Source organism: Poecilia reticulata, chromosome 7, assembly GCF_904066995.2.
Source record: "Poecilia reticulata chromosome 7, P_reticulata-male-v2, whole genome shotgun sequence".
Classification (NCBI taxonomy): Eukaryota; Metazoa; Chordata; class Actinopteri; order Cyprinodontiformes; family Poeciliidae; genus Poecilia; species Poecilia reticulata.
Window position 1 is genome coordinate 9,880,907 of NC_088836.1, and position 17,072 is coordinate 9,897,978.

Here is a 17,072-nt window from a genome sequence, read left to right on the forward strand (position 1 = left end):
TAACACGTTCACAGTTTGAGACACTTTCCCTTCGTTATTGTATCTTCAAGACCTAGGCTAGAGTAAACCAAGTGGACGCGCGCGAGCACGTGCAGGCGCGCGGTCACGCAGCTCTCCGGCCGTGGACGCAGCTCTGTCTGCTCCTCTGGGCTGCTCGTCCCCGCCTTGTGTATCTCCTCCGATCAGCCGTGATGGGGAGAAAAAAAAACCTGATATTGAATTTGAGCCGCGTCATTAGAAACTGTGTACCACCCAGACAGCATTATAAATTGGTACTGAATGGGGAGACTGTGAGTCAATGTTGGAGGAAATTTGAAGCTTAAAAATTTGCATAATGCGATTTTATTTTTCAGCCCCCAAAACTAAGTATCAGGAAATTGATCTGCCCATTTAGCCGTGTGCAAATTAGTGTTAAACCGGGATGATTTGCGCGGATGTGCCTGTAATTATTCGCATCACTAATCCCATATGTTAGGTTTTGGGGGAGACGCTATGATGGAGATCCAAAATTGCCAAAATATTTTCCAAATAAATAAGAAAATCATTATCATGTTTCATTCATCAATTAAAATGGGAAGCAAACACACAGCTTATTGAAGGTAGCTATGTATTTACATTCAAAAAATTGTTTTTATTCACATAAAACTATTTCATTGTCTCACAAAAAAAAAATACTAATACTGTTAAAAGAGAATCTCCTCAAAGCTTGAAGGTGGATGGAAACATGAAGTGATCTAAAACTTTGGGCCACGTTAACTCTGCTGACTTTGGACTTGATGAAACAGAACAGACCAACAGATGACCTGTTTCCAGGTATCATAACTAATGTGAAAACAAGAAACGTAGATTCTGAACCTCTCCATCTTGACTCTCCATCTTGAAAGGGCTTTTCAATACTTTCAAGGCTGTGGTGATCCCTGTTGACTGTACCATCTTTTCTATACCACTTTTTTTTTCTTCCACTCAACTTTCTGGGACACTGTTGATACCCCTTGCCCTTTAATAAATAAAATTAATCTTTTATCATCATCTGGAAATTTTTGCCTTTCTGTTGTTTCCTTATAATGTATTATGCTTTTTGGAAGATGTAATTGATAACCTAAAACATGTGCAATAAAAAAAGAAAACAGAAGATATTTATAAGGAACCAGAAGCTTTTTCACAGAACTGTAATAAATGAATAAGTGTGTGTGTGGATGGATGCTACACATAAATGAATATAATATATATATAACCAATACAATCCAATCCAGCTTTATTTATAAAGCACTTTAAAACGACCCCAGCTGATACATATATCACCATATTTTAGTAAAACACCAAAATATGGTGTTTAATATTAAGTGCGACATCTTTGGATACCCAACCTTACAGAAAATATAAGTAACAGCTGAAATTTCAGTAACCCATGCCTGCTTGTGAGGGAGATGTAGTAATGGGAATAACAAGCAGATTACGTCACTTTTACATGATTTAATCTGATATAACCGGAGCTGACCTCACAGTGAGGGTGTGCGCAAAGCAAGAAAATCTGAACAATCTGAAACGGCAGCCTCAGTCCTTCTTTAGCTTGTCTGCATCTCTTTAAGTTTCAGAGGATTCCCTTTCATCACCTCATAAGTTTGTGCTCTTGTTGATAGTGCCCGTCCTGCGGGCGCTGTCTGTAAGGACCGTCATGCTTCATGCAAGGTGATGACGGTGTGATTGGGTGAGATATGGACCGCTTCCCCCTCCTTTTCCAGCTGAGGGGATGTGGCGACGCCGCGGGTGCTGTGTAACAGCCCTGCTTACCGGAGCCGCGCATTTAAAGAGAAAAAAGGAGAGAGGGAGAGACGGCGGAGATGCAAGCAAAAGGGGGAGGGGAGGAGAGATGGAGGAGAGCGTGATGGTGTGTGTGGATGGATGCTACACATTCATACTGCCTCTCTCTCACTCTATCTCTCTCTCTCTCTCACACACACACACACACACACACACACACACACACACACACACACACACACACACACACACACACACACACGCTGAGAGACAGTGTGTGAGCCAGCCCGCCAGTCAGTGTGAGTGTGTGAGCCATGTTGGATGTGAATGAACAAGAGGAGAGATGCTGCCGCCGCCGCGCCGATCCTAACGCTCACGCCTCCAGCTCCACGGAGCACAGCGGGTAGATGCCAACTCTCCAGGCCGGCAGAGAGACGGGGGAGCCTGGGGGAAGGTGTCGGGCGGTGCTGGCGGTCCTGGAAGTGGCCACCTAGCCGGAGCGGAACGAGGGTGGAGAGAAGTAAGGTGGAGACGTGGAGAAGTGGAAGTGGAAGCGCGCACTCTGGAGAGAAAGGTAGAGGATAGTCTGAAGTGGAGAAGGGAGAAAGGAGGGGAGGGATACGGAGAAAGGAAGAGACTAAATGGCTGCACCTATAACGGGCTTCACCCCGCTCCTGCTCTCGTCTCTGGCGCTCCACCTGCTTCTCCTCGGTCCTTTGTTAGCCCTCACCCCGGGGACGGTGAGCACAGGAGGGGCTTCCAGCAGAAGGACCTCTGCCCTCAGCTACCGAGTCGCCGGTGAAGTAAACCAGCAGCAGCAGCAGCATCGGTGTGGGGAAGCAGGCGGATTACCGAGGGGCAGCTGGGATCTCCGCTGGAGCAGGTGGACTGTAGTGCGGATACAGAGAGAGGAATGCACCGGAGCGCAGCGCGCAGGAGGGACCCTGGGAGGAGAGCAACTGGATGGGGCACGGAAAGAGAGGCTGAGAGGATTACAACGCCCTCGGGCTCCTTTACTACCACCTTTTACTCATCGCCTCCCCAGCACCAGGAGCACCTCTACCTCTGATGGCTTCGGCGCTGCAGAGGGTGTGGAGAGAGGCGAGATGGGGAGACAGGGCGTTGTTTCACCTCTCGCTTCACCTGCCTTTACTTCTTTGCCGGCTCAAAACGGCAAGAAAAGGGCAGTACAAAGGACTAAAACGTGCGTGCAACGGTGGTCGGCGCCGAGGCCACACCTCGTCCAACGTGGTGCTGACAGAGCCTTTGTGCACGCCTCCGGACCGCGCAGCTCACCCGGAAGTTGCGAGAGGAGAGGGGGAAAGGTGTGCAGAGGGGCTCCTGAGGTGAAGAGACTCTCAGCACCACGGCGTGTCCGCTGTCTAATCCCTAACAAGCAACACATCCTTTCAGCCAACAAGCCTTTACTTGGCTCCTTTACAGCCACTCCCTCCTGGTGCAATCATCCTATTTCTGGATGCAGTTTACCTCATACTGACGCTTCAGATGACATCTTCGGATGTTACACAGTTTGTAGCATTTCAGACTGTGTCAGAGCAACAAAACTGGACTGCATCTGTCAGTTTCCAACTTTTAATCTCTGCAACAATGGCTGCATTTATAGAAGCAATCAGCAACCAGTTTACAGGGAAAGCAGCAGCAGGATGGCTTGGGGAGCCAAGGGGAACTCGGCTAGTGTGGGGAGGAGGGCTGGTGATTGTTCTTATTTAAGGAGGCACAATGTTATCAATCGAAACAGCAGCAGAGAGTGGGGTGGTGATGGAAAGGTGGCTTGGTCCAAGACAAGAGGAGGGGCTTTCTTAGATAGTTCCCTTTTTGGTTGTGGGTTTACAAAACCCAAGCCTGCCAGAATTACTGATGAAGGGAGGGGTGATGGTACAGATGGAAATGATCTCAGAGGAGGAGGGGTTGACCACGTCAACAAACACGTTAACTTGTCTAATTACCCGGATAATGATTTAGTTTTTCCATCTCCGACACGGGGGAAATTAGTGCCTGCATCCAGGCAGCAGAGCAGTCAAACCCAGGGAGGAAGGAGGGAGGTTGCCGGTGGTTGCTTTAGCTGTTTGGGCCGAAAAAAAATGGGGGCGGCTCTCTTTATGACCCCCATGGGAGGCATGGCTCAGATGAATCTCCTCATCCAATTTGCACTCAACAGCATTGCAGAGATGCGTGGCCGACAGGTTTTACCCAACAAAAGAGCCATTACGCCACTCATTCAGACAGATGTAGATCATTTTTCAGTGAGAGTTAAACAAGCTGAAAAGCTCCAAGTGTGTGCTCTAAGGGTGAGGGAAACGTCAGAGGCTGAGTCTACTGGTGACTCAGGCCTTTTCTTGCCCGCTAAGTTTCCAGTTACATCTCCTTGTGCTGTGTCTGCCACGTCTTACTCTGCTGCTGAAGATAATCCCTTTCTCCCTATGCAGCCTAATCACCCAGTAGTAAAGAACGTCTTGTTTTCCTCGCAAGTTAATACAACAACTCAGCAGGATGTAACCATGCTTCACTCATCCTCTGCAGAGGAGGTCGTTTCGGCACCAAAAGAAGCTCTGCATGTGCTTTTGTGGAGCAGATTCAACACTAACAGCAATAACAACAATGAAAAGAAAGAAAGTAACGAGAGTAATGGGCATGGTCAGGAATCTGATAGTGGAAAATCCTCGTGGCACAGCGAGATGCAACAAGGGGATCTTGGGTGCGCTGAGAGTATTTCCAATGACTGCTCAGCTACTGAGCGAGGTGAAGGCACACATATGCAATTAAAATCTAGTGATCAAGAGCCATTAGAGCCCGAAGGTGTCAGACAGTCAGATAGGCAGCAGATGGGGACTGGAGAAGAAAGAGAGAGGAGTGCTGAAAGGGAGGGAGAGGGCTTGGAGGGGTCCGCTGCTGTTGCTGATGCTGTTTGGGGAGGAAAATTACAGGTGGGGGAGGGCGAGACGAGGCTGACGGGAGGCAAGGAACCACTTGCAGAAGAGGAAGAGGAGGTGTGGGAGAAGGAAAGGGTAAAGGGAGTAACAAAGGCCGGCCAGGAAGAAAGTGAGGCAGAGGCAGGGATGGGTCGGTATAGGGGCAGCAGCACCTCAACCATCACACAGTTTGATCGCAATAGAGGGAAGAGAGAAACCCAAGCAGATGAAAGCCACCAGGGAGCTGAGGGGGATGAGGTTGAGTGGGAGAAAAGACACACTTCAAGGGGAGAGAGGAGCCTGGAACGCCTGATAATAGTGGCAGATGATGATAGCTCTCAGGGAGAAAAGGCGAGGAGGATTTTGATGCCATGGTCTCGATCCAGACGCGCAGCCAATAGACACCCTCATTTCTCACTGTATAACTACCAAGTCCAGGTGGCAGAGAACCAGCCGCCAGGCACCTCCGTCATTATAATGTCAGCCACAGACCCTGATGGAGGTGATGCAGGCCGGGTGAGCTACACAATGGCCCCACTGATGAACAGTCGATCATCTGACTATTTTCACATCCATCCAGACACAGGCCTCATCACCAGCACTCAGATTCTGGACAGAGAACATATGGATCTGCATTATTTCCGGGTCACAGCGACAGATCACGGATCCCCTCGGCACTCTGGGACCACAATGGTAGCCATTACTGTTTCAGACCGCAACGATCATTCGCCTATATTTGAACAGTCAGAGTACAGAGAGACAATTAGGGAGAACGTGGAAGAAGGTTATCCAATTTTACAGTTGAGAGCAACAGATTCAGACTCCCCGTCCAACGCCAATATCCGTTACCGGTTTATCGGTGACTCCGCTGCAATAGCACGAGCTGCTTTCGAGATTGACCCACGTTCAGGACTAATTACAACCAGAGGATCTGTGGACAGGGAAACAAATGAACATTACACTCTTCAGGTGGAGGCCAGTGACCAGGGGAAGGATCCAGGTCCACGCTCTGCCACCGTCAAAGTTTTTATAACCGTTCTGGATGAAAATGACAATGTGCCACAGTTCAGCGAAAAGCGCTATGTGGTGGCAGTGAAGGAGGATGTTCGACCTCACTCTGAGATCCTACGTGTGAGCGCTACAGACAGGGACAAGGACAGCAATGCTGCTGTTCACTACAATATCATCAGTGGTAATAGCCGTGGACAGTTTTCCATTGATAGCGTAACAGGTGAAATTCAGGTGGTGGCAAACCTGGACTATGAATCTGAGCGGGAGTATACGCTCCGTGTTCGCGCTCAGGACAATGGCCGGCCACCTCTCTCCAACAATACTGGAATTGTGAGTGTGCAGGTGACCGATGTCAATGATAACCCTCCTATCTTTGTATCCACACCATTCCAAGCATCTGTACTTGAGAGTGCCCCAGTTGGTAGTTCAATCCTCCACATCCAAGCTATAGATACAGATACAGCTGACAATTCTCGGCTGGAGTACAGGCTGACTGAGACTGGCTCAGACACACCCTTTGTCATCAACTCCGCAACGGGCTGGGTCACTGTCAGCTCGATTCTCGACAGGGAGTCTGTGGAACACTATTTCTTTGGTGTGGAGGCCAGAGATTATGGCATGCCACCTCTCTCTGCTACAGCGAGTGTCACCATTACAGTCATGGATGTTAATGACAATCGCCCCGAGTTCCTCCAAAAGGAGTATTATTCCCGCCTGAATGAGGATGCTGCTGTTGGCACCAGTGTAGTGACTGTCACGGCTGTGGACAGAGATGTAAACAGTGCAGTGACTTATCAGATCACAGGCGGAAACACCAGAAACCGTTTTGCTATCAGCACAGCAGGAGGAGCGGGGCTTCTCTCCTTAGCTCTACCACTGGACTATAAACAGGAGCGTCGTTACGTCCTAACTGTTGCCGCCTCAGATCAAACACTCCATGACACTTGCCAGGTGCACATAAACATTACTGATGCCAACACACACCGACCTGTTTTCCAGAGTGCCCATTACTCTGTCAGCGTGAATGAGGACAGGCCACCAGGAAGTACAGTGGTTGTGATTAGTGCTACGGATGATGATGTAGGAGAAAATGCTCGGATCACGTACTTTCTTGAAGACAACATCCCCCAGTTCCGCATCGATCCGGCAACAGGAGCGATCACACTCCAGGCAGAGCTTGACTATGAGGACCAAATGACCTACACTTTAGCTATCACAGCAAAAGACAATGGCATACCACAGAAATCTGACACAACATATGTTGAAGTGAACGTGAATGACGTGAATGACAATGCACCTCAGTTCCTCAGTCCCAGATATCAGGGGACAGTGAGTGAAGATGCTCCCCCCTTCACTAGTGTCCTGCAGATCTCGGCCACTGACCGTGACGCACACGCCAATGGCCGGGTTCAGTACACGTTTCAAAATGGTGAGGATGGAGATGGAGATTTTACCATTGAACCCACTTCTGGCATTGTACGAACTGTTCGCCGTTTGGATCGGGAGAGTGTGCCATTTTACGAGCTCACAGCCTATGCCGTGGATCGTGGGGTGCCCCCTCAAAGAACACCTGTCCACATCCAGGTGACAGTTCTTGACGTAAATGACAATGCTCCTGTCTTCCCTGCTGATGATTTTGAGGTTTTGGTTAAGGAAAATAGCGCTGTGGGGTCTGTGGTAGCCCAGATTACTGCCACTGACCCGGATGAAGGTGCTAATGCTCAGATCATGTACCAAATTGTTGAGGGCAATATCCCTGAGATCTTTCAGATGGACATCTTTTCAGGAGAGCTCACCTCACTCATTGATCTTGACTATGAGGCTCGCAATGAATACGTCATTGTAGTCCAGGCCACATCAGCACCTCTAGTGAGCAGGGCTACCGTCAGAATCCGTTTGGTGGACCAGAACGACAATCGGCCAACCCTGCAGGACTTTCAAATCATTTTCAACAACTTTGTTTCCAATCGGTCCAACAGTTTCCCCAGTGGGGTGATTGGCAGAGTACCAGCCCATGACCCTGATGTGTCTGACAGGCTGTATTACACCATCGACAGGGGCAATGAGCTTCACCTTCTGCTCCTGAATCACACCAGCGGAGAGATTCGACTGAGCCGAAAACTGGATAACAACAGGCCCCTGGTTGCTCCCATGCTGATCACTGTCACAGGTAAGAGACCGTGAAGGGAAAATGTGTGGCAAATGTGGACTGGAAATTGTGTGTGTGTCTGTGTGTGTGTTAAGCTCATTTAGATGCCCCTAGAGCTTTATCCAGCAAAGAAAATAGTGTGAAGATAAGAACTTCAGCTATGCAAGGTTGGGAGTAAAAGATAAATGCTAAAGCTGGAGAATGAGGGGGTTACCTTTTGAGTTTCTCTTGAAGAAAATGCTTTTAGTAAAAGCACAAGCTGGCATTTTTAAACCCCTCTTGAAATTACATGTTGGTTACCATTTTTTCTGTTGGTAAACCAACAGAAAAAATATATTGCAACTCCATCCACTATTCAGACAGTAAAATAAATGTATTTTATCTACTTTTGTATTTTTGTTTGTTTGTTTTGAAATAGAATAATCTCACACTTAAGCAATTTTAAGAAATTAAACCCTTAATTCAGTAAGGAAATAAAGCCTAATCTTTAATAAATATTGGTTTTACCCAAAATACGTCAAAAGTTGGCCAGAGTGTCTCAAATCATTTGGTTTATATTACTTTAACTTTCTTTGTTTTACAGGCTTTCTGTAAAAACAGTAAAACATTTAGGTTAATTTGGTTTTAATCGTCCAAAATCTGGAATTGCTAAGTACAAAATAGCTGCCTTACTAAACTTGCAGAAATACACAGACACTACAATACATAAACAACTCAAACTGTGGCAAACAGAAAAAGCAATGGTTTCCATTCTGAGGCCACCAATAGTAATAGTTAATTTTAAGCATTTTTTTTATATGGGTGTTAAAATTGTTTTTGTTCTGACCAGAGTAGCTTTTGTGTTTGCAGATTCTAACAGTAACATTAGATGGGCTATAGAGAGTGAAGAAGGTAATTGTTTTAGCAAGATTTGCATGAAGTCATGCAAATTCATAAAGACTGACTGTCACTCTATCTGGAAACACAGTTAATCGCTCTTTGTGACTCATGGCGAGGATTTTATTGTCTGTGATCAAAACTTATTTTAGTAGGAAATATTGCAACTCTTCAATGTGTGATACCAGATTACAATTATGTGTTAGACATTCCAAATTTGTTTGCAGTGTTGCATGTGATCTGAATGCTGTTTAATTTCTACTTGGATGTCCAATTTTTATGGAGAAATGGATGGAGCTGTGTGTTTACAAGCAGTGATCAATTTCACTGCTCTGCAAACACAATTAATTGATTAGATCTGAGAAAAAAATGTGGCCCAAATTGCCTTATAACTATTTCATTTGAATAAAGAAACTGTAAAAGCTAAAATAATAGCATAAAATGACAAAGTTCTACCTGGCAGATTTAAGTGCCTTTATTGGTCAAATATCTATAATTGACTATCATTGAATTTAGTATTGTAATGTGTTTGCTGCTTGAATGATACAGCTCAGAAAACATTGCGAAGGCAACAACCTTTATGACTTCACTTACTTTTAACGCAGTCATATCATGAGAATGAATAGTTTCAAGCTGCTTAAATGTACCACCACCAAACAGGACGTTTTTTTTTATTATTCAAATCTGTTTTTCTTTAATGTGCCTTTAAAGAAGCTTTCCTTTGCTCTTATTGGGTTTAGCTCTAAAGCTTCACAGATCCTCTGCTGTCAGTGATCAAAGCCTTGGAGACCAAATAAGCTCCAGAAAATTAAAAGGAGAGCAACATTCATGCTTTGAGGATGTGATTGTTTTTCTGTTTGCGTTCTGCTCAGCGGAGAGGTTGCATGGGATTGTGTGTGACCTGCTATCCTACTAACACAGTTTTTTTAAAGTTTTTTTTTATTTAAAAAAAAAGAGCTTCATTTGCTTAGATGTCAGTTGATTAATATTTACTCTGGTGTCATTTTGCACGACTAAACGAGGAAAATACTGTGTGAGAGGATGAGAAAGCGGCGGAAAGCATAATGAAAGTGAATGAGAGAGAATGAAATATGAGGGGTTTTTTTGGGATTCATTACTTGGGAGTGAGTGACGGTGAACGAGTTTTAGCGAGAAAGTAGACAGTCTTAGTAGATAAGTGAGTGTGTAAATAGGTTTAGTAGAAGTTGCTTCACTAATCATCCAAGTAGCAGAGTGAGAAAAGATGAAGATAGAATGACTTTGTGAAAGCAGATGAGTTTATACATAAATTACAATGATTATGAAGCAGAGTGGTGATTAACTCCAAAATGTGTAATAAGCCTTAAAATGAATTCATCATTTTTAGGGCCAGCAATCTCACACTGAATATAAAACCAAGCAAAACTTCATTTGTGTTAATCTATTTCAGTTAGGAAAAAAAAAAGTCAATATTAAGATTTTTTTTTAAATCCCTTGTGGAACAATAGTTTATACAACCCAGTTTGGCAATTGAGCAGCACTCAGTCTGCTGCTGTTGTTTCAGAAGGACTTCATAAGGATTTTACTGGATTTCTATTAAAAATTTCCTGGCACTTCAAACCAGAGGACAAAACTTCAACAAACACGGAGTTTTAAAATCCACTTCAAAACTTAAACTCACGAACAAGAGGATGGCAAAGCATCTCTATCATAGAAATTGTGAGGAGAAATGAAAAACAACACTTGCAATTAGACGATGTTGGTTGTACAGTACTTCCTCTGTAGTCGACTCAGCTGATAGTCAGGGTCACGTGTCTCTTCTACTGCTGTCAGAAAGTGACAGTTAAGGAAAAAAACCCTCTTTAACAGTTTCTCATTTCACTCTAAAAAGGTTTCTGGCACACAAAATAAATTTTAAAATAGGGCAGCAGAGGTCCTTCCCTATGCCTGCAGCAGCCAGGCCTTACTCCTCCTTTGTTTCACAACAAATACATGTTTTCAAAAAGATCTCGTCTATGCAAAACATATAGTTTTAGTAGAGCTTAGCAAACATTTTAGCACACAGAGCGTCTACTGCTGCTCCTCCTTACCATCTCGCTCTCTGAGCTTATGGTCAGATAGAGATGGGTCTCGATCAAGATGCTTTAGTACGTCTCCATCATTTACCTTTACTTACATTCGTCAGCCTTTGCTTCCATCCGCCTCTTCCAGAGGTCAGACGAGCCACATGTTGATCCATTTCCATTTTCAGTCTGTTTTTCCTCCTCTATGAAGCCATTAAGCCCTCCCTCACTCCCTTCCTCCCTCACCCTTTTCTATTCCTCCTCTCCTTCTCCGCCGCTCCAGGATGTGACAGTTATGAGATTATAATGAAACAACAGTCAGCCAGAGTCACTGTCAGAGCAAAGCTGTCACTTTCATTGTTTGCTGTGTGTTATCTGTGTCTCCATGTCGGCTCCCAGCTCACGACTCACTTCCGCTTGCCTTTTTCTGTCTTTCACTGCATTTGTAGAGCTAAGTTTCTCTGTTTTAATGTATCTATTACCCCCTCTTTCCTGACCTTTTTTTTTACATGTGTGTTTTTTTTCATAGGCCTTGACTTACTGCATTTTGCTCCCTACGTTTTTGTCTTATTTTCATCCCACCTGGGATACTTTTCACACTGGAGCACAGAAGAAGGGCCCCTGGCTGTAGCTTACTTCTGTGAACAACACTGCAAGTGAATGATGGCTTGATTTCCAAATGCAGAAATGTAAAAATTGAACACGTTTTGAGCAATTTTGTTATTTCAAGAGTGGAAAAGGGAAACGTACTTGAAGAAGTTTTTGTAAAGCATGTTTCTGTCAGATTTTGCTCATTCCACTAAATAACACAGTTTGGACCTAATAGAGCAGTGAGAGTCGTGATAAAAATAAAATCCCTTTGTGGATATCCAGAGGTGCTTCATCTTCTTCATAATTTGTTCTTGTTTAATATCAATGCTTAACTGAGTTCATTGCTCTGTCTGTGATAAATTACCTGCACGTCATCAAGATAGACCTTTAATAACATAAAGTTACCTATATTTTAAAGTGCAATCAGTAATACTTTCATAACAAATTTATATCAGTAATGATTTCTTGGTTAATGTCAAGTTGTCATAACAAGGACATTTTGAATAATGTCAACTTTGTATTAAAAGTGTCATAATTTACCGAATGACACTTTATGACAACAGTCATATATATTCATGAAGGCTTATTCATGTTCATGACAGATGTTATGTCATGTTTATGACAGTGTCATGACAGTCTTATTCACCCTCCTTCAAATAAAGTGTTACCAATTTTACTCTTAGTTTAATGCAATTCTTCTGTTGTTTCCGCTCAAAAATGCCACAGAGTTGTGTTTTGCCTTTATCAGTTTGTATGGCTTGTTTTAAAATGACTTTATATTTCTTTACATTTTCAAACTTGTAATTTAAATGTCCAATTGGAGAAGATTATGAAAAGTTGCCCGTTTTTGTGTCCATGCAAAGCATCAACATTCTAGTGTGTGCTGAATGCCATAGAAGATTTGTTCTTCAGTGGATCAAAGTTTTATCTTCATTTTTTATCAAACTTCTAATTCATCTGTTTTAACTATAACCTTAAATGCTTATTTCTCTGATCATAGTTTTAATTAGATTAGCAGCATAACACACTCCTCCTGCTGTTTGACAAACATCAGTTATTTTAGTTTTGTAAACTCACACAGGCTTAATCCATGTCTGCTGGTTCGTGTAATAAGATTTGAGATGTTAGAAAATTAGTAAAATGTAGAGAATTGCAATTTTATGAGCATTACTAAGGGCATCAAAAAACCTCACCTCACCTATTTTCTCTTTCTCTCTGAGTGTTCGCCTGTTTAATCCCTCTCTCCTCTGATTATCCCTCTCTCCCTCGGCCTCTGCCTGTAATCCTCTCATACAGTAACTCTCGCTGGCTGTTTCTTTAAACTACATATTCCCGACTCCTTCTGTTCTGTCTCCTCGCAACATTTCTCTGCTTCTTTTTCTTTTATTTCATTGCTTACAGTACTTCCTCCCTGTGTGTGTGTCTGCGTTGTGTAGGGTTGCGCGCTCCGTGTTATTTGCAGACATGGGCATGCTTTATTTATTTGTGTTTCTGAGCAGTGTTTTCCTGTAGCAGATAGATTTTTTTTTGCCGTGTGTGTGTGTATAGGTTTTTGTGCATCACTTGCGTTTGTGTATTCTCAGGTGGCTCTGGATCGCACTTGAGGGTGCATTCATATCTTCTCTATGAATAATATCTGCACACGCCAGAGTGCTGGGACTGCTTTCCTCCCGTTTTTGCCCTTCGTGCTTTTCTCAAGTGCTTCCCTTTGCTCTTCCCTCCCTCTGTTTCTCTCTTTGCCCGTGTTGTCTGTCCACTTTCCTTCTCTAAATCTCTTCTTTGTTCTCTTTGTGACGTTGGTGTCTGACTATTGATTCTGAGGGGTTTGTCGTGCAAAGAGCCGCAAAGAGCAAAGAGCCGCGGGTTTATGCCCACAAAAACACACACATGAAGCTGGCTTTAGGGTTGAGGCCGTAATGAGACCACTTGGCACCCCAAACAGCAGCTGCTCAAGGTGCCCTTGAGCAAAGTAACCCTCACCAGCTCCAGTGGCCAGCAGCAGAGTCTGTGGCTGGTTGTACTGGCAGACACCCAGTGGCGGCTGTGGCTGGCCGTCTGAATGTAGAGCAGAGCTTTGCTGGGAGAAGAAACTTGTGCCTAAGTAGACGTCTCTGGGTGAAGGAAGGTTAAGGCAAAGTCGGTGTGGCGTGAACATGTCTGGGGGACGTTTTCAGTCAGCGTTTGTCTGAGAAGACGTTTAGAGAAGAGACAAACGTCAGCGTCTGCCCAGACACGTTTTCTCCTTCTGTTTGAGGGTCAAGTTGCGCAATTAAATGCTTAAAATAAGTACGTGCAGCAATTTGTCTGGTTTAATTTTCATGGGAGGGATGCGTTTGAGGGCCAGATGGAGGAAAAAAGAAAACGACAAACTGAGGCTGATTCTCTGGAGCTTTACTCCGATTTTTCACACATTTATGTTAAGCAGTCAGGGTTTTCCGATGCTTTTGGTGACACAAAGCGATGGCGAAGAGGGACAGGAATGTCTTAGGGGAACGCTTTAAGCCAGCAGCTACAAAAAGTATTCACCTGCCGTGAACTTTTCCACTCTTTGTCATGTTACGTCTACGAACCGCAATGAATTTTATTTGATTGACTAACGCAAAGTGAGTGTAAAGTGGAAGAATAGAATAGAAATTATGCCCTTTATGGTCCCACAGAAGAATAAAAAGGAGAACAGATTATCCTCCATTTTTGGCCCATATTTAACTCCATTCATCTGCAACCTCCCTACCTCATAGTTGAGATGGTGGCTGTCTAATGTTGGTTTACCACAATAGAATGTATGTAGCAGAAAACATTCAGTTTTGGTTTCATCTGATGAGAACACCTCCTGCAACAGCATTGCTCCTTTTGACTCTTTTTGGTAACAACCAGATTCGTGGCATTCACCAAATCTACCTACCAGAGCTGCAGGTCTCTACAGCCGGTGAAATACTCCACAGTGCCTGCTTGTGATCTGACAAAATGATAAACGAAATGAAATCAAAGCATAAGAGGTGCGAATACTTGTACTTGTAATATTTGCTTTGGTGAATTTTATGTTTACGTCCTTGTCATTCTCATCCATCTTAACAAGCGTATAAAATAACGCATGCTGAAGTGTGCTGCTGGCAAGTTTTACGTAACATACGCGGGCAAATTAATATTGCATCCGTTTCCATGCGGGAAAATAGCAAAAAAACAGATGATGTAACCCCTTCAAAGCCGTTAATGGTGTATGTGTCTGCAAATTAAAAAAAAGTTATGAGCCATTTTCTGTAATGATTACAAGTTAATAAATAAATTTTAGTGATTTGGTTAGACTCACTTGATGCAAAAATAAGTATAATTGTAATTGTGTAATTGTAAGTTTAGATGTGCCCAGATTTGCCTGTTATTGCTGATGCTGCATTTTTTTATACCTTTTTTTTTACATCGACTTCTCTGTCCAGATTTGCAACACAAAGTTTCCTGAGCTTGAACGCGTGTGTTGAAGAGTTAGCATTCCGTGTACTATCCGGCGCTTACTGGAAAAACGGATTACGCAACTATTTTTCTACCCCGGCTCAAGCTTTTTTTCTTTTTTTCTCCTGCTTTTTGCCAGGTATTCCAAGAGCTCAGATGGTGAGCACATTATATAGTATTTTCAAGCCTGGATACAGATCAGTGCACAGAAAATTCACTTACAATACATATAGGTCAACGCTCTGAAGTTAACCACCGTCTTCTGGGTGAGCACGCTGATGGTTCTTGTCTAATGTGGGTCAGCTGAGAGAGGTCAGGTCCCGAGTGAATATGCTTTTATTCTTGATTAAGTCCATCTGAGAAGGCAGTGTTTTTTTTTGGTTTTTTTGCTTTCATTCTCGTTTAAAACAAGGAGAGGAGAACGAGGAGAGATTAAAGTTGCAGTAGCTCCTGAGGTGCAGCAGGTTGTTCTCTTGTCGATATGTCACCGGTTTGATCTCCAGCTTCTCCAGTCCACGTGTCAAAGGGCATTGGGCGAGAACACTGAGTCCACCGGCCTCTCTGATGGATCAGGGAGAAAAAGGAGTGTTGTACATAGGATAAGATGCTCAGCTGGATGGACGACGCTTTCGATGTAAAGAGCTTTGAGTGGTCAATAACAAGATAACCTCCATTTACGTCGCTCTCCTTTTTGCCTCCTGCAGTTGATGCTACTGATAAGAACCGTAATTTCTTTTCTCCTGGCCATCCAAGACGTTTAATGCTCGATTACATTTCAGTGTTCTGCTGCAGTAGTGGTGTCGTTTAAAACCACAACGAACAGAGAAGACGAGACTCTCAAAGTCAAAGTCGTGTTCGGATGAAAACATTTTGATCTTTTGACTCACAGGAAGGTTCTTTATCCTCCAAAGTAATAGTAGCAGAGATTTTGACTTGAAAAGTTCAGAATTGTGAGCTCTTCGCTGTCATTGCAAACAGAAACCAAACTAAACATCTGAGGCATAAACACTTTTAAAATACCGAGCAACAATCTTCTAGTCACAAAATCACAAAATAGAACATGGGCTCGTTGCATCATGATTCTGGAAATAAAATTTCAACTTTATCCTCTGATGGAGCAGATAAAAAAAAGTATTCCAATCAAACCTGCACTATTTCTTTTCTAACACTCATTTGTAGACATCGTTGTGTATGAGGCCATCTAGTTTGTGTGCAACTATGACACAATGAAAAAACCTGCGACACAGGTGAGTCTTCACATTGACCTAAATTTGCAGCTTTTTTATTTAAAAAAAATATATATATCTTTACATCTTTTAAGCTTGTTGCTTTCATCGCGCTTCCCCGACAGCAGACACACACCTCCGCTTCAGAATGTTTTAGAAACGTGTAGGACTGTTTCTGACACAGAATATAGGATTAGCCTATAGCAGCGCTAATCTTATTTCATGCCATGTCGTTTAACCAGCTGCAGGCCAAAGATGTCGTTGTTTTGGGTCATGTATGTTACACCGTCACATGTGTAATTGCTTGACATTACACTGGCACTGAAAGTAAAGTGGGCTGTCTGTCTGAAAAACATTTGTTTCCTGAACTTGTAGGATCCCCCCCCCCCTACGTTGTCATCAGGAGGCTTTAGTCATTATCTTCTCGGAATTGCCCTGCACAAAATAAAAAAAAGAGGTTTCCTTGATGAGCGTCTTTCATTCCAAAGTGATTTGAGTGACAGAATAATTCTTGGGAAGTTGAGATAAATGCAGCAGCTTTATACTGCGGGGGGGCATGCTGTGGCGGCGAGTTTACGCTTTGGAACGGATGAACATTCTGACAGGAATGGTTTCCATACAGTTCAAGCGTAACAAATTCACGCTCCCCGCTGAGAGCTTTGCAGCGAGGCTGGGGAACCTCTGCTGCCGAAAGCTGCTCCTCACACCTTTTAGGTCCAATTCACATGAAAAAGGCATCCACACATAACAGGAACAGGAAAACTACTACCCTTTTTTTTTCTATATCCTGGAGACATACTTAAATCATTAGAGAAACGGAGTAGCGTTTTATAACGATGAAGTGAACTCAAATGTTTCACATAAATCATTACCGTATAGTCGAGGAGCTAAATTGTTTCTGTGCTCCGCTACTTTATCTTAACATTTGTCTCCTGTTTGTTTCTCATTAGCAGCTTTTTGAACATATGGTTGGGTGAGTTTTTAAAATACCACAGAAGATTGAGTTTAGATAAGGAAAGTGTCTAAAAATGAAAATAGATGC

The 17,072-nt window shown here is 43.5% G+C and overlaps 1 protein-coding gene across 3 annotated transcripts in view; it reads left to right on the forward strand.

Moving 5' to 3' along the window:
- The first annotated feature begins 1,437 nt into the window (after nucleotides 1-1,437).
- The window catches only part of celsr3 (cadherin, EGF LAG seven-pass G-type receptor 3), a 107,017-nt gene continuing 91,382 nt past the window's right edge, over nucleotides 1,438-17,072 (forward strand). For 2 of the 3 annotated variants that reach the window (XM_017305689.2, XM_008413214.3), the window contains exon 1: nucleotides 1,439-7,872. In XM_017305689.2, coding sequence (XP_017161178.2) covers nucleotides 2,403-7,872 — 5,470 coding nt within the window. In that variant the 5' untranslated portion in view covers nucleotides 1,439-2,402. Of the gene's footprint in view, nucleotides 7,873-17,072 lie in introns of all 3 variants that reach the window. The other variant, XM_008413213.3, reaches the window with a different exon arrangement.